At 45.1% G+C, this 20,820-nt stretch overlaps 1 protein-coding gene across 9 annotated transcripts in view; it reads left to right on the top strand.

Annotated features, from left to right (window-relative positions):
* The window catches only part of TDRD1 (tudor domain containing 1), a 51,187-nt gene that overhangs the window by 6,035 nt on the left and 24,332 nt on the right, over nt 1-20,820 (top strand). For 6 of the 9 annotated variants that reach the window (XM_084772174.1, XM_084772179.1, XM_084772172.1 and 3 more), the window contains exons 2-11: nt 4,396-4,729; nt 7,602-7,660; nt 12,089-12,233; nt 12,901-13,006; nt 13,684-13,747; nt 14,614-14,718; nt 14,924-15,106; nt 15,538-15,681; nt 16,201-16,372; nt 17,819-17,905. In XM_084772174.1, the coding sequence (XP_084628300.1) occupies nt 4,426-4,729; nt 7,602-7,660; nt 12,089-12,233; nt 12,901-13,006; nt 13,684-13,747; nt 14,614-14,718; nt 14,924-15,106; nt 15,538-15,681; nt 16,201-16,372; nt 17,819-17,905 (1,369 nt within the window). In that variant the 5' untranslated portion in view covers nt 4,396-4,425. Of the gene's footprint in view, nt 1-4,170; nt 4,262-4,395; nt 4,730-7,601; nt 7,661-12,088; nt 12,234-12,900; nt 13,007-13,683; nt 13,748-14,613; nt 14,719-14,923; nt 15,107-15,537; nt 15,682-16,200; nt 16,373-17,818; nt 17,906-20,820 lie in introns of those variants that run through there. The other 3 variants (XM_084772175.1, XM_084772178.1, XM_084772177.1) reach the window with 3 other exon arrangements.

Below are 20,820 nucleotides of genomic sequence, written 5' to 3'. Positions count from 1 at the left end.
TATTCCTGAGATTACTTCTATTTTAAGCATGCACACCCCCCTGGGCATTGATGGTTTACCTTTGGAATCTTGCTTAGCACTGAGGTCGAGGCCGAAGGATGGCAAATTCAATGCCAGCAAACAAAATCTTTCAAATTAGGTTGGGAGAGTATGTATCTGTGATGGAGTGGTATTCCGTGTGTGTGTGTGTGTGTGTGTGTGTGTGTGTGTGTGTGTGTGTGTGTGTGTGAGAGAGAGAGAGAGAGAGAGAGAGAGAGAGAGAGAGAGAGAATGTGTGTGTGTGTCCGAGACCTTGCGAGGAGGAGGGGCTTAGTAGCCCCCGTTACTCTGGATAGTTTAGGTCTCATCCCCTCATCCCCTTTCTAGTCCTCATGGTGGTACTGAGGAGGACGCTGCTACTACTTCCTGCTAAATGTTATAGTCACTGAATCCTAGAAAGATGAAGCGAGTTGAGCGAAGTAGCATAGCTAGATGAGGGAGGTGGAGCTTGGATCTGATTTCAGAGCTCCTGCTCGAACCACCGAGTTTTACAGCTCTAACGCGGCCTTTCCTTGTGGGTAGAATGTCTCTTCCTGGATGCATAAAGTCACTGGAAGGCAAGAGTACACTTAAAGGAAGGAAAAGCACTGTACACTAATTCTCACCAGCCAGGACCTTCCTCTAAGGTCTCGGCTTGATTCCTGGAGGGAAGAGGTGAAGCCGTTCACTGCTTCAGGGATGCCTCCAGCCACAAAAAGAAATAAAAGTTTAAAAAAAGTCAAAGAAGTGTGTGTGGATAAAAGGAGTCAGAATTCAGGGTTGGCTTTTGGAGGCTTCGTTTCTCATTGTGGTAAAAGCACAAGATGAAACACGTGCAATGTGAAGTTGACTTTTTTCTTTTGATTGACAGTTCTATGCATTTCAACACAAGTCCGCTGCACATTGATTCTCAATTCTGTTTAAGAAATGTGAGGGCTCTTCAGATTTCCTTTTAGCTAAGGCAATGGATAGTTACTATGAACTCTGGGATTGTTACATTTTTATTCATCACTAGTATCTTATAAAAAAAAAGTAGTGAGCTTATGGGCTGGAGAGATGGCTCAGCAGTTAAGAGCACTGGCTGCTCTTCCCGAGGACCCAGGTTCAATTTATGGTGCCCACGTGGCAGCGCACACCTTTCTGTAAATCCAATTCCAGGGCTTCTGACTCCCTAACACAGGCATGCAGATAAAATACCGATAAACATAAAAATAGATGTATGTTTTTAAGAATAGCATGTTATATAGAGAGTGTATTGTCTGTTTAAAACCAGGTGTTGTTAGACCAGGAAGTACCATGACCCTTCCAGAATTATTTGTCAACTTTCCTTACTTGCGTATACCAGGAGTTGGTACGCTAGAAGTCACAGAATTGCACTCTCCAGACTGCCCACTCAGTGGCTGCCATGAGATAAGTCTAAGTGTCTTTAAATCGCCCTGGAGATGCTGTTTACTGACTGTGTGTGCGCGTGTCAGTCCTGCGGCATGTGTGGAGGTCAGAGGACAACCTGCACGACTTAGTTCTTTCCAACCATAAGGGCTCAAGGGATCAAACTCAGGCTATCTGGTTTGGAAGCAAGTGCCTCTACCTACTGAGCCATCTCTCCAGCTCTTTTTTGTTCCTTGTTGTTTAATATTAAATTGAGCTTTAAAAGCCCATTGTGTCCTGATTGTGGTAGTTATTATAAGTGTGTGCATGTGTAATGTGCATAGAAATCAAAAGGAGAAATGTGTAATGCTGCCAGAAGTACATGGTATAGAAAGTGACGTTCAAACACTTTCAGGTGACAGTGTTTTATTTGAACTCGCAGCAGCCCTGGCTCTCAATGCTAAATCATAAGTGGCCACTGGAGTCCACATGCCAGGGAGGTGTGGCCCCTGCTTAACTTCAGGCTGTACCAAGAGCCATGCTCAGCAGCGAGTAAAGAGGTTTGTAGATCTCTGATCATCAGACTCTTGAGCCACAAGGAGTCTAGGAGGCATTTTATGCGCCGGGGAAGGAACCAAAGGATGTTGGCGCGTTCGCAGGTTGTCTTAGGCAGCAGCATGAGACCCAAAGGGTGTCTGAGTGTGTTATTTGCTTCCTTTTTTTGTTGAATGATAAATATTTAATACTGATTTATAATTTTAGTATAATCTGTGGTTACTCCTTAACCAGCTTTATTCCCAAATAGCCATACAGAGAGACTAGGATCTATTTAATTAGCCTAGAGCATATTGCTGTGCAATAATTACTCCATCCTAAACTTCCAAGCCAGTGTAGCTTCCTCCCATTTAGATTTCCCACAGCACACCTGCTCTTTACTCCTTCCCTAGGTCTGGCTCATTTCTCCTGTTGTTTTTTGGATCTTCTCACATGGTTCCCTCCTCTCCTTCCTGCCCTTCCCCCTCCCCTCACTGGACCAGGACGTCCCACCCTATTCTCTGTTATTGTTCAGCATTGGCTAGTTTGTTATTATTGACATAACAGAGAACATGTCCACACAAACTTGAGACAGGAGATACTTAGAATAAACATCACAATGCAATGTCTGGATTGAAACCAGATATCAGAGTAACCAGCATTTGAATGAACAGGAGTAAACAGTGCATAGTCCACCAGCGCATTATGCCAACCCTTTCTACATACCATCCCCAAATTAAAGTATGCAGTTGTAGTTGTGTGAGTCCAGGTTTGTGCTGCAGTGGGAATTCCTGAGTGGGATGAAGTAGTGGAGTGTGTCAAACCAAAGTCTATCTTGGACGGGCCTTTTAAATTTAAATCTTCTCTATTTGTTGCTTAAACCTTATAGTGATTAAATATTAAGGAAAATGTGCATGCTAATAAGATGGATGTGCTTGCATAATTTACATAAAGAATTAAGCCATACCTGAATACTTCACACTGCACTATAGAGTATTGTCAACTTTTACAGAGTTGATTAATACGTTGACTTTATGACAGCCAATGCTAAATGTCATGCTTTAAGTCACACATAGTAAAAACATGACAAAAGTATATTTAGAACCATTTCAGAAACTGTTGGAAAATCTCTAAAACTTTAGCCAAAATGTATTAAAAATACTTTATGAAACTCAAGTTTGTAGCTCAAAAAGCAATTTTTAAAATCAAATATTCTGACAGGTTATAGCTCAAAGATGTCCTAATTTCATATACTTGGAGAGCTAAAGACAGGAACATACTGGAAGTCTTTTTAAACGTTCGTGTATCTGTGAAGGCAGAAAAACTTAAAAATTCTGAAAAGTAACAACAGTCTCTGGGCTGAGTGTGTTGGGCAGTGTTTGGTGGCATTGCCAGGCTGAACGCGTTCACAGCAGATTGCCCGTGGTCTGCTTTAGGATGAAGACTGCTTTACCCTGATAATGTGACTCTAGAAAGTCTGTGGTGAACACCTTGGTATGTGCATACCTGAGTCTGAGTTAGGGCTTTGGATGTTGCATGTTCAGAAAACTTTTTCTGTTGGCAGATTTTTTTCTGGCCCCCAAATTCATTATCTCTTATGTTCTATCAGGATTTTATTAAACTATATCTAATTTAAATGAGTAATGAAATAGAAGCTTAGTACACACTTTTCTGCTGTTTGTTTGTTCCGAAGTGTCTTAGTGACAGCTTCTGCCTTCTCCCCTTGAAGGTTTTTAAGGATCGCCTCACCTGCATGTTACATGTCACTCGCCCAAAGGAAGAGCTGTTGCTCCCTCCAAGGGCCTCTCTCCTTCCAGGCAGTGAGGGCAAACCATAAGCCAGCATCAGGCCTGACAGGTCTGCCTCCCAGGTGCCTGCAGCCTGAAACATGGGAGGCTTGCAGCAAGTCACTTATTTTCAGAGAAAGCCACACACAGGTCCTTGAAAGAAATACATCTTTTTTTCCATTTTATGAAGCTCAGCTGGAGGCTGTCAAAGCCAAATGCTTAGGAAAACCAGAGCGATTAGGGTCAGCAGAGAGAAGGAGGCTTGGATGACCAGGCAGGTGGGAGAGCCAGGCCTGTGGATAAGGGGTAGTTCATGATGTTAGGAGAGTTGGCATAAGATGGAGGGCGGATGTGAGCCCAACGCAGGCAGTAGACAGCATCCCGCTAGGCTTCCCACAGTGGGCGGTGCTTCCCACAGTGGGCGGTGCCTCCAGTTGTCAAAGATCTGTTCCCAGGACTTCAGAGTAAGGAATGGTGTGGACCTCTTGAGTTGGTGTAAATGAATCTACCAAGCATGAAGTTTATACTTATGGAAAGAGAGATATCTGTATATTGTAAGCGAAGGTTAAATTTTCTTGCAATTGTTTGTAGAAATTATCTGATATGTAATGTTTGAAAGAAGTCACCTGGGCTTTAGTTCTTGGTGTTCACAATTAAATTCACCTCTTAAATCTATTTCTTTTCTCAGACTTCAACAAATGTTAAATTGCCACCCAATATGATGCCACGAAGTAATTTGGAAGCCTCTACTGGTAAAATGGCAGAGCCATTTCCTTTTGAGAAAAAGGAAAGCCAGCTTCCCCCACACGGTTCCTTAAGAGGTCCTGTAGCACAGCATAACCATCCCAATTTCAGGCTGAAAAGCCCAGAGAATGGAAATAAAAAGAACAATTTTCTGCTTTGTGAGCAAAGCAAACAGTATTTAGCTAGTCAGGAAGACAGTTTGGTGGTCTCTGCAAACCCTGGTGGTATCAATGGAGAAGTAGGTGGGTCCAAAGGCGACAGGAAGACAGTACCAGCAGGTGAGTGAAAACCGCCCTCTTTGTACTCAATTCTGACCTGTTCTCTGACTTCGTTTACAACCACATGGTGCTGGGAAACAGAACAGCTAAATGGCTACGAAGAGGTCACAGATCTAACTACTATTTAGATGAAAAGCATTTATCAAGTAGTGTCCCTGGTTTCATTAGTCACAGAAAAGGTTCCACAGGAGGGAATGCTGCATATGGTCCTCCCCAGGGATGATGAAAGAACAGTGTATGGTGCTTCTCATAGTTAAGTTGTGATCTGCTTTAAATAATTTGTTTTTCTTGGTTCTGAAAGCTTACTCTTTAAACAGAGGAGGGCCAGATAGGTTTTAACTTCTGGGCGTGTGAAATATGATCTGTTAGTGCTGTCTTAGTCCAATGTCCTTGGACTCTAGGAGATTCTTAAGAAGTCAAAACTAAGGGTGTTCAAACTGCATTCACCTCAGAGCTCAGCTCAGGTCTAGCACCAGTCTGGCCTAGTTGTCCTTGAATTTTTCCATTGCCGTAAACAAATAAACAAATCCCATAAATGCCAGTCATTAAAAACAAAATACCTTCAATGGAACAGTAAAAATTACTGTGTTAATGCTTGTGTAGAATTATGCTTTTATATTTTATGCAAGGAAGATTGTTCCCAATTTTCACTTGAGGTGTTGAAAAGCAAGATTGCAACTGACATGTCAACTCTTGGAAACTCAGTGAACCAGGGTTCTCCAAGTGGGCAGCCACTGAAGTGTGAACTGGAACCGCTCATCCTAACGTAGCTGTGGGAGTTACTGCGTGGTCTGGGCCTCCATACTGTATTAGCACTGACACTTTTTTGAAATAAATAAATGTATATATATGCATGTATATATACACACACATACACATTTTATTGAAAGTGTACATGCTGGACATGGTTCCCCTCCTCCACCTCCTTCCAGATTCTCCCCACCTCCTCACCTGCCCAACTCCACATCTTTTTTTTCTCTTACCGCTTTAGGAAAAAAAAAAAAAAAAAGACAGGCTAACCAGATTTTTACAAGGGGAGAGAAAAAGTACAAGAAATAAAAAACTCAAAAACATAAAACCAGAAATATACACACAAAAATTAGAAAGACAAAAAACCCAAAACAAACAAAAAGCCAAAATCAAAGTGCACTTTGTGTTGGCATTACTGGCATAGGGCTGCCCTTACATGCTGTTAATTACCCAGTCAGACTCTGCTGGAGAAAGCTAAGTGTTCCTTTGTAAGTGGGTGTCAGTTGCAGGGAGCTTCTTGGTTAGGTACCGAAGATCCTATCCACTTCCCCTCAAAACAGTGCTGGACCCCATCTGGCTTGGACTCGCGCAGGCCCTGTGCATGCTCCACAGTTTCTGTGAGGTCACGTGTGTGCCTGTCCCGCTGTGTATCTCCTCACTGTTGGAATCTTCCCATTGCTCTTCTTCATAGATCATGGCGCCCCAAGGAGAGGACTTTGATGAAGACTTACCATTTAGGACCAAGTATTTGACAGTCTCTTGCCCTCCTCACATTGTCCACCGGGGCTCTGTAGCAGTTCCCACCTACTACAGGAGGCTTGTCTGGTGGCTGAGGGAGGCACTGATCTGTGGGCACAGCAGGGTGTGTAAAGTGTCAGTCTGTTGCTGTGCTCCCTCCGCAGAACAATAGAATTGGATTTTCCCCTAAGTCTATGGCCTTTCTGGGTTCTTGGCCACCTGAGCGATATCAAACATGTGTTCTGTCTCACGGAGTGGGCCGTAAATACAATCAGAGAGTAGTCAGTCAGTTATTCCCATAGTATATTTGTGTCACTGTTACATCAATGGATCATGTAGGCAGGTCAAGTATTGGAGACTTCCGGGTTTGCAGCTGAGTTGGTGGTTGCCTTCTCTGGTAGTGTGCAGAGTGCCTTCTAGTACCCTGAACTCTAGTCATAGAGGTGAAGGCTCTGGTTAGGCACCACCTCAAGTTCTCTGTGTTCAACAATATGTTAGTGTTGTCTTAAGCGGTAGGGCCTTAACACCAATTTGTGGTAAGCAATAGCCTTAGCAATATCCAGAATTGTTTGGAAGTTTCCACGGGGTCCCTTTGGGCAATGACTCAACTACATATAACCCGTTCCTCGAATTGGAGGTTTTACTTGGCAGTGAATGTTGGGGCATGGCCTCCTCATTGTTTTTGGTGACTCCATTTACATATCATATGTATATATGTCTGTATATGTATATATACACACACACATATATGCACACACACATATTATAGGTATTGTGTATGTGTGCCCCTTAAGAGGCCTCTGCAGTAGTCGGTTTCCATACAGCCCCTCAAATGGCCCTGAGTGTTAGTCGTTCTCCTCCGGCTTTACTCCCTCCTGTGTCCCCCTTCCCTTCCTCTCACTATTTAGTTTTCCCATATATTAGCACTAACTCTTATTTTGATGTGCTATTAGAGAGAAACTACTAACGACATCTGTGAAGACCATTCGCTATTCCTTTTCCTGTCTTTGAGTCAGGATTTTCTTGCGATGCTTAAAAGCAGCACATGATGGGCGACCGTGTGTACAGGAGCACACAGGACTCCAGCTTACTTGCTAGGTTATCCATTTAAAACCCAGGACTGTGAAACAGTGTCGGGAAGGTGTGAGGAAGTCGGCTTTCTGGCTGGAGATAGCTTACAGTGAACGTTGTGCGTGCCCTGATCCCAGCAAGTCCTTATTTCCTGCCCGAAAAGGGAGTGTGCCCTTTGCTTATTTCTGGCGTAGCTGAGAGGCTGTTGGGAGCGAGCTAATGCTGGGGCGTTACTGAGTTTTGCTATTTTACATGATCTGAAGTGAAAAGTAGCCCTTGGCATTTAATAGGAACTGTGTTTTCCCTCCCCTAGGAAACCCAGTGTCACCGTTGAGTCTTGGAAATAATTCACCATCCAACCAAGTCAAAACTGTAAGTTTCTTTTTTTCTTCCTGGCATTTTCTGTGCTGTGCAACTAATGAGGCTTCGTTTTTGTTAGAGTTAGTCAAGTTCATGTTTGCTTTTTCTCTAACTGAGAGTCTTTCTCAGCAGAAAGCCTTTTTTCCAGGCAACTGTAGATTTCCATGCAGGCAGTGGTCAGGATGAGAGTGAAGTCCTGTGCAGGCTCCAGCCAGTGTCCTCCTCAGAGCTGGCACTGAAGAACGTTGCTGCTGTCACAGGGTCCCTTATATTTCTTTCTGTGGCCGACTCCACAGGCTCTGACATTGTTGAGCCCTGGCAGCTGCAAATGTATGCAGAGTTGGTCACTGTGGGTGTCTGCAAGTGGAGTTCTACTGCAGGCGCCTCTGAGTAACGCCTTGCAGATCGGGCTGGAGTGGTTCTTATGTAGTAATATTTTGCCATGCGATAAAAAGTCAGTGATAAACAATATCCATCGGAGAAATGTTTGTCTTTTGTCCATTTCCTGGTTGGGTCATTTAGTTGATTTTTTTTTAGTTTGGTTTTGTTTTCCAAGACAGGGTTTCTCCGTGGCTCTGGCTGTCCTGGATCTCACTCTGTAGACCAGGCAGGCCTCAAATTCAGATATTCTACTGCCTCGGCCTCCTGAGTGCTGGGATGAAAGGTGTGCGCCACCACTGCCTGCCTTCATTTAAGCAGTCTAGCTGACAAAGTTCTGCACTTGGACCTCTGGTGTTAAGACTGCAAACTTTTTGCCACTCTCAATCATTCATATGTGCTTCTTTTGAGAAATGTTTCTGTTTTATGTTTTGATCCCGTTTGAGTTAGTTGTGCCCAGGGAGCTTGGGTTGAGGGTCCTCTGTCTTGCTTGCAGGTGATCTGCTGTCCTGGGACTGTTTATGGGAAGGTTAGTTTTTCTCCGTTGTCTGGGAATTAGTCAAGTCAGTTGAGGATACTTGCCAAGTTATAGACGCCACAGATCTGTTCTCTGTTCTTCATGGCTTTCCGCTCACTTACCTGTCTTCAGCAGGCGCATAGCCAGAGACGTCCTGAGATGGCATGGAGCCAACTTTATTTTGTTTTTAATGAATGTTTGATTTAGCCATACTAGTTCCCTTACCTTCAAATAGGCTGATCAGAATAATGTTGTCCATGTCTGTAAAGTAGCACTGCTCTGACTCTGGCATGCATTGCATTGAATTTGTCATCTGATGGCCAGTTAGCCATCTTTTCTGTGTTATCTTCTGATGACAGACATGTGTGTCTTCATGTGTGTCATCTGTGATCTCTTTCACTTTGCAGTCGTCAGCTTCTATGTGTTAAATCTTTTGTTAACATTTATGCTTAATAATGGTTTTTTTGAGTGATTCCTTACATTTATGTGTCTGTGAATTCATTGCTAAAAAGCAGAAATAATAGAACTTTCTAAACTTAGCTTGTATCTTGTGACTGTTGAAGCCATTTATTCTAGGAATCAAATGCACTTACTACACTGATTCATACAGTGGTGGATATTTTAGTCTGTCTTATGGATTTGTTTAATGTTTTCATTAGCTAAGCAATCTTGCATCTCTGAAATAAATACCATGTATCATGAAATAATAATGTTTTACTGCTTCCATGGTTGATATCAATACAATATTGACCTTAATAAAAGAAATTAAAAAGTGTTCTCTTTTGTTTCCCCAAAAAGAGATTACATTATTGTTGTTATTGAAATATTTGGTAGAATTCTCTTGTGAAAGCAGCCTGGAATTTTGACACTTCTTTTGGAAGGGTCTTAAGCTGTGATAGAATTTCCTTAATATTTATAACTCTGTTCAAATTGCTTCTTGTTTGTTTATATTTTAAGAAGTGGTCTGTATTGTTATGTATGCAGGCTCAGTCCTCGATTGCTATGTGATGTCTGTGGGGTGTGTAGTCCAGTTGTAGTCCATTTTGCTTATTAGGGGACATCATGGTGTAAGTTACAGCAAGATGGGACATAAGCCACTGACTCGGGACCTTTGTCTCCTGAGTTCACGTGCTGCTGTCTGTTTCTCTCACTGTAGCTTTAACAGTGTCCCATAAGTTTTGGTAACTTGCAAGTTTTTCCTACCCAGTATGCCTTGACTCATCCTCTGAGACCCACGCATCATTTCAGGAGCATGTTCAGTGTCCAAGTGTTTGGTGGGATGAACTTAAGCCCTCTGCAGTTCATCCCCAGCTGCAGTTGACTGTGGTCAGAGCAGACGCTGCACTTCCCATCTCAGCTGGCCGCCCTTAGCTCCGCTCCTTCTCCTGTGCTGGAGTTGAAGCGGCCCCTGTGGACACATGCCTCTGAGCTGCTCGCATGATAGGCTTGCGTTGCCTGTTGTCAGCACTTGCAGAGAATGTGTCCCTGCCTTGTGGCTGCAGTGGCTCATATGGGCATCCCTTGCAGAGCCTGTTAACTGATGTGTTGCTGAGTTGCGACTCTGGCTGCCTTTCTGTCTAGTAACGTCAGTCGTTGAGAGAGAACGTAGTCTGTCAACACTGATGGCTTTTCTTCTCACTGTTGCCTCATATCGTGTAGCTCTGCTGTTAACTGGACACACACCTAGGGCTGAGCAGTCTTCTTGCTGGACTGACTGGTCATAGACCGTCCTCTGGGCATTCTTGTTCCTTTGTAACCTTTTATCTGATAGTAATATGCTGTCCCCTGGTCTCCATTAATTAACATTTATGAGGTAGCATTCCATTTTTCTACCACTTGAATTTCTCCTACGGGATACATCTCAGTGACATGTTGTTAATCTGTTTATCCCTGCCTTCATGGTCCCTTTTCCCCCATTACTCTTGGGGGCTAATTGAACACTTCATAACTTCATTTTGCTTGGCATGTATCTCTGAATAGCTTTCCCAGTGATTGCTATACAGAGTTATCATTTTCCCAATGTAAGCACCGTTAGTGCCTTCTCTCCTTCCTTTCAGAGTTAACCTTATACTTGCTTTGTATGCTTAGTTTAGGATTTCAGCTGTACGTAAGAGATGAGCAAGCAAAGCCTTTACCTATGCTGTCTCACCAGTGAGGCGGGCCCACATTCTTTATTTTTTTAAAATATTTTATTAATTTATTCATATTACATCTCAATTGTTATCCTAACCCTTGTATCCTCCCATTCTTCCCTCCCTTCTGCTTTCCACCTACTCCCCTTCCCTGTGACTGTGACTAAGGGGGCCCTCCTCCCCCTGTATATGCTCATAGGGTATAAAGTCTCTTCTTGGCAGCCTGCTATCTTTCCTCTGAGTGCCACCAGACCTCCCCATCCGGGGGATGTGGTCAAATATGGGCCACCAGAGTTCATGTGAAAGTCAGACCCCACTCTTCACTCAACTGTGGAGAATGTCCTGTCCATTGGCTAGATCTGGGTAGGGGTTCGAAGTTTACTGCACGTATTGTCCTTGGCTGGTGTCATAGTTTGAGCAGGACCCCTGGGCCCAGATCCACCCATCATAATGTTCATCTTGTAGGTTTCTAGGACCCTCTGGACCCTTCTATTTCCCCATTCTCCCTTGATTCTCTCACCTAGAGTCCCAATAGGATGTCCTCCCCTCTGACCCACTTTCCTGGTAAGTGAAGACTTTCATGGGGCATGCCCCTTGAGCTAGTGTCTCGATGTAAGTGAGTATATACCATTTGACTCTTTCTGATTCTGGGTGAACTCACTCATTATAATCATTTCTAGTTCAATCCATTTGTTCACAAATTTTGGGAATTCCTTGTTTTTAATAGCTGAGTAGTATTCCATAGTGTAAATGTACCACAGTTTCTTTATCCGTTCTTCTACTGAGGGACACTTAGGCTGTTTCCATGTTCTGGCTATTATGTTTAAAGCAGCTATAAACATGGTTGAGCATATGTCCCTGTTGTGTGGTGCAGCATTTTCTGGGTATATTCCAAGGAGTGGAATAGCTGGGTCTTGAGGAAGCCCTATTCCCATTTTTCTGAGAAAGCACCAGATAGTTTTCCAAAGTGGTTGTACTAGTTTGTATTCCCACCAGCAATGAAGGAGTGTTCCTATTTCTCCACATCCTCGCCAGCATGTGGTGTCATTTGAGTTTTTGATCTTAGCCATTCTGATGGGTGTAAGATGGTATCTCAGTGTCGTTTTGATTTGCATTTCTTTGATGACTAAAGACACTGAGCATTTCTTTAAGTGTTTCTCAGCCATTTGATATTCCTCTGTAGAGAACTCTGTTTAGTTCTGAGCCCCATTTCTCAATTGGGTTATTTGGTTTGGTGACCCACATTCTAACCGCTGCTCTCACCAGTGAGGCGGCCACATTCTAACCGCTGCTCTCACCAGTGAGGCGGCCACATTCTAACCGCTGCTCTCACCAGTGAGGCGGCCACATTCTAACCGCTGCTCTCACCAGTGAGGCGGCCACATTCTAACTGCTGCTCTTTGTTCTTCATAGAAGCCCAGTCGTAATGTATCTCCTGAAAAACCAAACAGATCTCACAAGTTGTTTGAGAACGCCTTGTCTGTAAATAACCCAGCGCTCTTCAGCTCCTTGGCACCACCCCTCCGGTCAGCAACCTGCCACCGCTGTGGCCTGTTTGGTAAGCAAGTTCACTTTTGATGTCCACAGGATGGTCTTTCTGTATATCTGAGGAGTGTTTTATCATGGTGAGCACTGAAGTGTGCTGTGTGCCGTCATTCATGCCCAGTGGCTGCCGCTGCTCTTCATACCTGCCGTCCTTCCTGCTTTCTCTCTCATGTTTACTTGTACGATTTTTTAAGACTAGGGATATCTCTGCATCTCCAGCCTGAGCCTTGAACTCATTTTCAAACACTTGCTGTTTCTCTTTCTGCATTTGAGAGAGTTTGACAATTCCTCCCAGGGTCTGATGCTGACTAGACAGCCCTGTAGCCTGCACAGTGATGTCTGACAGCCTCATCTCTCTAGTGTTTTGTATATGCGCGTGCGTGCGTGCGTGTGTGTGTGTGTGTACACATATATATTTAATGCTTTGTTTTCATTTTATGCATGTGGGTGTTTTGCCCAAGTGTCTGTTCTCTATGTGCATATATTACCCAAGGAAGCCAGGAGAGGGCAGTATATCCCCTAGAACTGGAGTTACAGAAGGTTGTATTGTAAGCCACCATGTTGGTGATGGGAATCAAACCTGGGTTCTCTAGAAGAGCAGTCAGTGCTCTCATAACCACCAAGGTATCACTATAGCCCCCTCTGCAATGCCTTAGACTGAGATGGACTGTGCTCTTCAGGGTCGCTGAGGTGTTCCCAGTGCAAACAGACATACTACTGCTCCACAGCGTGCCAGAGGAAAGACTGGTCTTCCCACAGCACCATCTGCAGGCCCGTACAGCCAAGGTGAGTGCTGCTGGAGGGTGAGCACTTGAGCGAGCTAAGCAGGCCCAGGCTCCGTAAGCACCAGCTAGTATATAGCAAGATTTAGGACCTCAAGTAAATTTTTATTTTAGATTTATTTTATTATTTTGTGTGTGTTTGTTGTCTGTGTAGCACGTGTGTCTGGTGCCTGAGGAAGTGATGAGCCTCCATATGGGTGGTAGGAACTGAACCCAGGTCCTTTGCAAGAACCAGGGCTCTTAACCCTGAGCCAACTCTTAGTCCCTTCACATGAATTTTTAAAAGCTGGAATTTTCAGTGCCCTGCTTGTCATTCTGTCTGCATTCCTGGGTATTGGGGTGCAGCCTTCCTAGAGCTCATGAGGCGAGGCTCTGAAATAAACATGTCCATATTGATAGCGTTCCCTGTGGGATGCGAGGATTGTCTGTATTCACAGAGGACAGTTCTGAGGCTCGGCTCCTTGTGGCCCTCCTACTGGGGGCTTTTGAGGGACACACACTGTGTGCTCCCATGTTAGACCCTTTCTCAGGCAGCTCAGGGCTGCTGTGTGCTGTCATTGTCACTCTCTGTATGATTTTGCCCTTCTAAATGTTATTGATTGAGAATTTAATAAAATTGAGTTCATGACCCCTCTCTTTAAGTTTCTTTGTATGGTATTAAAGTCAGCTGTTTAATTATAGTTTGCACAAGCTTGAAGACAGTAAACCACCGTTTGAGACGAGGAACATTGGCGTAAAGAATGAGGTAAGACACTCTGGCAAATTTTGGTAAATTTTAAATCATTCTCCATTTTGAAGAAGACTAAGCTAAGATATTTGAACTAGTACACCATGCCTGTATTTATAGACAAAACAAATAAACCCCGTTCACCCCACAGCCAGAGGTGGACAGGAAGGTGCAGTGTTGCTGCTTGGGCCTTTTGGGGATTGTTCATTTCCAGATGTTCCCCCAAACGTTCTTTGACAGCCATGTTCCTGTATAAAATAACATAGACTGCTACAGAGCCCTTGCTTTGCAGCCCAGTAGCACAGGGTCTCCGTCTGTGGGTCTTGCGTTGTTGTTGGGCCTCTCTCTCAAGGGCACTGCTTTGTGTTAGTGCTTCCCCACTTAGATAACTGTGGGCCAGAGCGTTCCCAACACCATCGTGTTCAACTTGTGTCACACAGAATTCTCATCTGCTACTATCTACTGAAAAAAAAAAAAAGTCTCTTCACAGTATTTACTCATAGAAAACATTAACAGTTAAGTATTTAAACATTTAAATGTTGCCAGGTAGGGTGGCTTATGCCTTCAAATCCAGCAGTTGAGAAGCTGAGGCAGGAGGATAGCTTAGAGTTCTAGGCTAGTTGAAGCTTCGTAGTTTCAGGCTAGCCTGCATTGCAGAGTGAGAGTCAAGATTCTTAAATGTTAAATGGATTATAGTGGAAGGGTGTCTTTCCGTCACTTTTGCTTGGCCCTGGATGTCGTGTGCGCTGCCGTGGGGGCTCTTCGGGGCCTTCCCGGCTCCTGCACTTTCTTCACACTTAGGCTGCAGATGTGTGGCTTCATGGTCTCCGTGCCACGGAAAGTCACGCCTGTGTGGACATGGATTGTGTGCTTTTCCCACGCAGAGCAACTGTCCACTTGGAATTACTAAAGACATGACTGCTGGTGCTGAGAGAGTAATGTTTTCTGATTTGAGAAGTCTCCAACTCAAGAAAACCATGGAAGTAAAGGTAGTTGTTTTGCTTTCTATGGGGCTATCTAAAGAAGTGCTTGGATTTACCCTTGTTTGCTGCCCTTGCATGGAGTCGACAGCGTAACTCAGCCCAGAGCAGACCTGATTAAGTCCATAAAGATTATGGAAATATGCCCTACTGTTCTCTTCGCTATAGCATTTAAGGAACTTACTTTGGTTTGTTTTTCTCCTGTCTTTGAAAGGGTACAGTCACTGAGTTCAAGCACCCGAGTAACTTTCATGTCCAGTTGTATTCTCTGGAGGTCTTAGAGTGCATGAGCCAACTGTCCAGAAGCTTGAAGGAGACTTACGCGAACGTGGTGCCCGAGGACGGCTATCTTCCTGTTAAGGGGGAAGTGTGTGTCGCCAAGTACACAGTTGATCAGGTAACCACTGACGATGACTTGTTCAGCAGGATGCTTCAGCTTACGTTTTTGGGGTCGCCTCATGAAGACTAAAGCTAGTAATGCTGCATGGGGTGGCTTGGGGCAAACTCGGGTTACCTCAGTCGGGCTCCTCCTTGCACTACCCCCCGGGCTCTGCTGCCTCATTCCTGAGTGGCCATGTTCCGGCTGCTTGCTGGCCTTCCGAGTTGCACTCACGTGTGTGTATGATTTTCATCTAGAGTGCTAGTGCATCTCATGTTGTCCTAATTAGGCCACTTTTGGGATTTCTCATTAAAATGATGTTAACATTTTGAGTGTGTCCGAGGAAACAGGAACCTTCCATCTGTCTGCCGCCTAGGCCGCTTGATGGCTTCTTAGACTAGGATTTTGAAATGGTGTTTAAAGCAGAACGCCACACATTTCCCTTGCAGACCTGGAACAGAGCGGTAATACAAGGCGTTGATGTGTTACAGAAGAAGGCACACGTCTTGTACATTGACTATGGAAATGAAGAAATAATTCCAATAGACAGAATTCACCAGCTAAACAGGAGCATTGACTTGTTTCCTCCTTCCGTGAGTCTCCTCTTTCTGTTACTGTCAGCATCCCCGGGGAGCAGTCACTCAGGTTGCCTGGATGCAGTGTCTGCCACTGAGTGCCCAGTCCTGTCTCTGACAGCGTGAGTGAGAATCACCTGTGGCTGGCTCTGCCTGCTGTCCCTCCCTAACTACCCACAGGCAACTCTTGTGAGTAGGTCATTTTTTCAGGAATGTTTTATTGGCTCTATAAAACCAGTCATTTCTGTATTTATTTTTTACCTGAAAGAAGCCAGAACTGGTGAATAGTAAAGGTAAAATTCTCAGCCTTGTGTCTGTTTCTAAAGCTTCAGTTCCTCACACTTAGCATTGCCAGCAGTTGCACTACGGAGGTAAATGTCACCACACTCCAGTGGTTACCCGCTTAGGATGGAAGGTGTGGGATGACTTTTTTTCTGCATGAAATACATTATTTTAAAATTCCCTTTAAATAATTAATTAGATTTTTTTTTGTTTAAAATACTGAACCTTGTAAGTAACTTGCACAAAATCTTTCAGGCCATAAAGTGCTTTGTGGCAGGCGTCACCCCGGCTGAGGGTGAGTGGAGTCAAGACTGCGCCGCAGCTGTCAGGGCACTGGTACTAGAGCAGTTCTGCTCGGTGACAGTCATGGACATCTTAGAGGAGGATGTGCTCACCTACGCCGTCAGTGTTGTGCTAGAAAGTTCAGGTGAGGCCTGAGTTTCCTTGCCATGTTATTTAGTCCCCATGTGTTCCTCAGAGGAGCATCAGAACCATGGAGCACAAACAAGCCATCCCCATTGTGATGAAGATGGTGCCTTGAGGTGGCAGTTTGTCAGGAGCGTATGGAATTAGATGGTTTAGAAGAGCAGATTTGGGCTAACATGAGGTAACTATATAACATGAGCTTTTAGTGCTGTGGCTGTCTTCTTCCCTGGGGGCTGTTGGTTGTCAGCCTATCCAGGCCAGAGGAGCAGAAGGTGAGGTGCTGGCCTTGGAAGGCCGGAAGCACAAAGCGACCAGACACTCTGGGAACCATGTCAGGAGCTAGTTCACATTTACTCAGGGAGAACAAAGACTATATAGCCCTTGGGGAGCCCGAGGGCGTGGCCAGGATAGGTGTACATGATTGGTTGAACCCTGGCACTTTAAGGATGCTTGGTTTGCATTTGGCAGTGTGCTCCTATCATATGAGCAGGAACACAGCACCTAATTATCCTATAGACAAAGGAAGGGGAGAGCTGGCAGGGAGCTGTGCCAGGGCCACCCGTCAGTTGTGGCTAGGGGCATCTGTGTCTAGAGACTCTGCAGTCAGGCAGAGAGCAGGAGACCCTGCTGGGGAGAGGGAGTCCTACACCTAACGCTGAGCTCAGAGTGCCTATCCAGGTTGGGAGGACGGCTACCTCAGACCGCAGGGTTCTTCCAACATAATGTACTCATTATAATGTCTGCTGATGACTTGTACGCCTTCACAGAAAGGCCTGTTCCCGCCCCAGTGCAGCTTCCTGGAGCAGCCCTCACAGATATACCTCACGGTAGTACTTAAGTGTTGAAGCTGAGGAGTGGACCGTCCTGGCACCCTGCCCTTCTTTTGTGGTTTAGTATCTGTAAAAGTCACTCCTCACACTTTATTATAATGACCTAAGTTTCCAAGGCACCACCCCTCTGTACGCTCAGAGAAGGGGTGACGTGTGACTTAATAGAGCAGGAGGTTGTCTGTTGAATTTAGTGTACAATCTATTTTTGTTTTTTGGCATGTGTATTTCATGTTGTGACTTCAGCTTTGGGGTGCCAGGTCAGGTGAGGGATGACTGATCTTGATCCATGTAGTCTTGTCCTTTAATTGATGTCTTCACATAAACAATGGTTCATTTAAATATGCTTTGGAGCCAATAACTGCCTTTCCTATTATTTGAAATTTTGATGATGAATCTTTTCATGAAATTTTTGGTCAAGTGATTGAGAATTTTGTTTCAATTTTAAAAGCTATGCTTTTCTGTTATTTTGCCCATAATAACTGACATGGTGAAGCAAGCCTGTGCAAGGAGTTAGCATGTCTGAGGCACACGGTTGATTTGTTCTTACTTTTTTTTTGCCTGTGATGCCTTGTGTAGTGTCTCAATAGAGAAGATCTATTTTCTGAATCACCTCTTAGGAAAACAGCTGGAACACATGTTGGTGGAGATGGGGTACAGTGTGAAAGCCGGGGAGCAGAATCCCAGGAAGCAAGGTGTGGACCACAGTGAGTACGCAGGCTTGGGGTGCATAGTGACTGGGGTACAGAGCAGGGTAAGGCTTGGTGTGGCTCCATCAGCACCACGCTCAGCACTGCACACTGTGGCACCGTCAGCACCACGCTCAGCACTGCACACTGTGGCACCGTCAGAACCACGCTCAGCACTGCACACTGGCTCCATCAGAACCACGCTCAGCACTGCACACTGGCTCCATCAGAACCACGCTCAGCACTGCACACTGTAGCACCGTCAGAACCACGCTCAGCACTGCACACTGTGGCTCCGTCAGAACTGCACACTAAGGGTAGTTTTCATTTAGAAACACATTATCTGATCTGAGTCTCCCATCCTGTCTCAGAGTCTGTTTTGCGGATTAATCCTAATATAATCATCATTGGAGACTATAAAGTGACACTTGAGGTTGAGTGCTTTTTAGCTCATATTGCTTCAGTTTGATGCGATTCCCAGGAGATCTCTGAAGGACGGGCTTTCTTAAGAGTTAGATTTTTAATTATTAACTGTGTGTGCACATGCATGTTTACAAGTTTAACAAGAGAATTAGATGCAGCTTGAGCATTTGTCATGGCATCTCCTGCCGTGGATGTCTTCTGTCTATGGAGCAGAGGTGTTCCCAGGTTGTGAGTGTTCATCCCAGAGACAGACTGCCCTGGCCTCAAGCCGTCCACCCTCTTGCTTCGAGTCCCTGTGCTCTGTCTACTTGGCTGCCAAGTCATTGTTGGTTTTTCCTCCCAAACACCTTTGGTTATATCTTTTTATTACCTTCCTCCTAGTTTTCTTACCTCACTGTCATCTCTTTAGGAACCCTTTATGACAGTGGAAACCACCTTCTGTGTTATCCTTTATCTCCTGCCTATATCCTGAGGACGTGCCCTTGTGATGTCCCTAAACAGAAATCCTGCTGAAAAACTGAGTATTTATTTGCCATCTAGAGAAGAAAAGTAAACGAACAGTGGTCTGGTAGCTGTCATGCTTAGGACTGTAAGTGTTGCTGGTGCAGAGTAAGAGAAATAATGAGGTGAATCTGGGCCCATTACATTTAGAGTGGGAGCTTGTGGTGAGACTGGAGACTGGAAAGCTTTGCCAGAGCAGCAGAAAGGTTAGTGCTTCTGGGTAAGGGAGTCATTCATGAGTCACAGGTGCACTATGGGCATCTGCAGCAAGAAACCGCACCCAGAGAGCTCTGTCCACTCTGCTAAGGCGCCATGGAGGTTAAAGGTACTATGGAAGGGAATTCTGTGGTCCACGCAGAAAGATGTGCAAGGGTGGGATAGAGGACAATCCCCTGGAAAGCTGCCTGCGGAGACTTGAACTGACAGCACACCAAGCAAGAAATACAGAGTCTGGGGTGGGGGCCTTGTTCCGAGAACTACAGGACACATTTGTAAAAGGCGTCACTTTAAAAGGACATGGTTGGGTCTAAAACGCTAAAAATGAGGTATGACTGGAATTGGCCGTCAAGGAAAGGGGCAGGAGAAGGAGCAGAGTAGATCACAGGATGTGAGCAGAGTAGATCACAGGATGTGAGCAGAGTAGATCACAGGATGTGAGCAGAGTAGATCACAGGATGTGAGCAGAGTAGATCACAGGATGTGTCATAGCTGTACTGTGAGCTACATCTGATGCCACAGCCGACTTAGTGACTGGGAAAGTGGCAAGAATGTGGCAGGAGTGGTGGCCCTGTGGTAGGAGGGAGAAAGGGATGGAGGATGGCCAGCTGGAGTCTGGCTGTAAGCCTAGCAGACCTGAACCTGCAGTGCTGTCCTTAGACCTGCTGAGGCACCTTTCCATCCTGTCTGTAGTGCTTTGAATGAGAACAGCCCCAGAGCTCATGTAACCAAATGCTTAGTTATCAAGCAAGTGGCACGATTATAAGAATAAGAAAGTTTGAGTGGAGGTGGGTGTGAGGTTTCAGAAGCCCTGGCCAGGCCAGGCACTCTGTGTTTGCCTGTTGGTGAGGCTGTAGCTCTCTGTTGCCTGTAGTTGAGTGTGTAGCTCTCTGTTGCTTGTAGATGAGGCTGTAGCTCGTTGTTGCCTGCATATGAGGGTGTGTCTCTCTGTTGTTTGTAGATGAGGGTGTAGCTCTCTGTTGCCTGTACATGAGGCTGTAGCTCTCTGTTGCTTGTAAATGAGGCTGTAGCTCTCTGTTGCCTGCAGATGAGTGTGTAGCTCTCTGTTGCCTGTACATGAGGCTGTAGCTCTCTGTTGCCTGTACATGAGGCTGTAGCTCTCTGTTGCTTGTAAATGAGGCTGTAGTGCTCTGTTGCCTGCAGATGAGTGTGTAGCTCTCTGTTGCTTCCCCAGTACCCTGAGTGCCACCATGCTCCCACCATGCCCCTACTTGTGTTCCCACCATGCCCCTACCTGTGGGATAACGGACTAACTGTAAGGAGGCCCCAGGTACCTCCTTTTGTAAGAATTGCCTTGGTTACAGTGTCTCTTCACAGCAGTAAAAACCCTAAGGAAGCGCTGCCTCTCCCCACTCGTTCCAGAGGTACCAACCAGTATCAGGCCCTGCCTCGGTGTTTATGTCCTTCCTGTTGAAGTATTCTTGTTGCAATCATTATTAATATTTGTTATTGCTATATCATTTTAATAAGTCAGCGTTATTCCTTAACCAGGTATATACTCAATAACCACACAGAGAGACCAGGATCTATTTAATTAGCCTAGAGCACAATGCTGCTCAATAATTACTCCATCCTAACCCTCCATGCTAGTGTAGCTCCCTCCCATTCAGATTTCCCACATTATGCTTGTTTTTTACTCATCTCCTGGGTCTGATTCATTCCTCCTGGTGTTTCCTGGCCCTCTCCACCTGTGTCCCTTCTTTCCTTCCTGCCCTTTCTCTCCCCTAACTCCCCTGTTATCCTCTGTATTGCTTAGCATTGGCTTGTTGGTT

The sequence above is a fragment of the Acomys minous genome (assembly GCF_964271855.1).
Source record: "Acomys minous genome assembly, chromosome: 2".
Classification (NCBI taxonomy): Eukaryota; Metazoa; Chordata; class Mammalia; order Rodentia; family Muridae; genus Acomys; species Acomys minous.
Note: the sequence above shows the minus strand (reverse complement) of the source record. Positions and strands in the feature narration are given on the sequence as shown.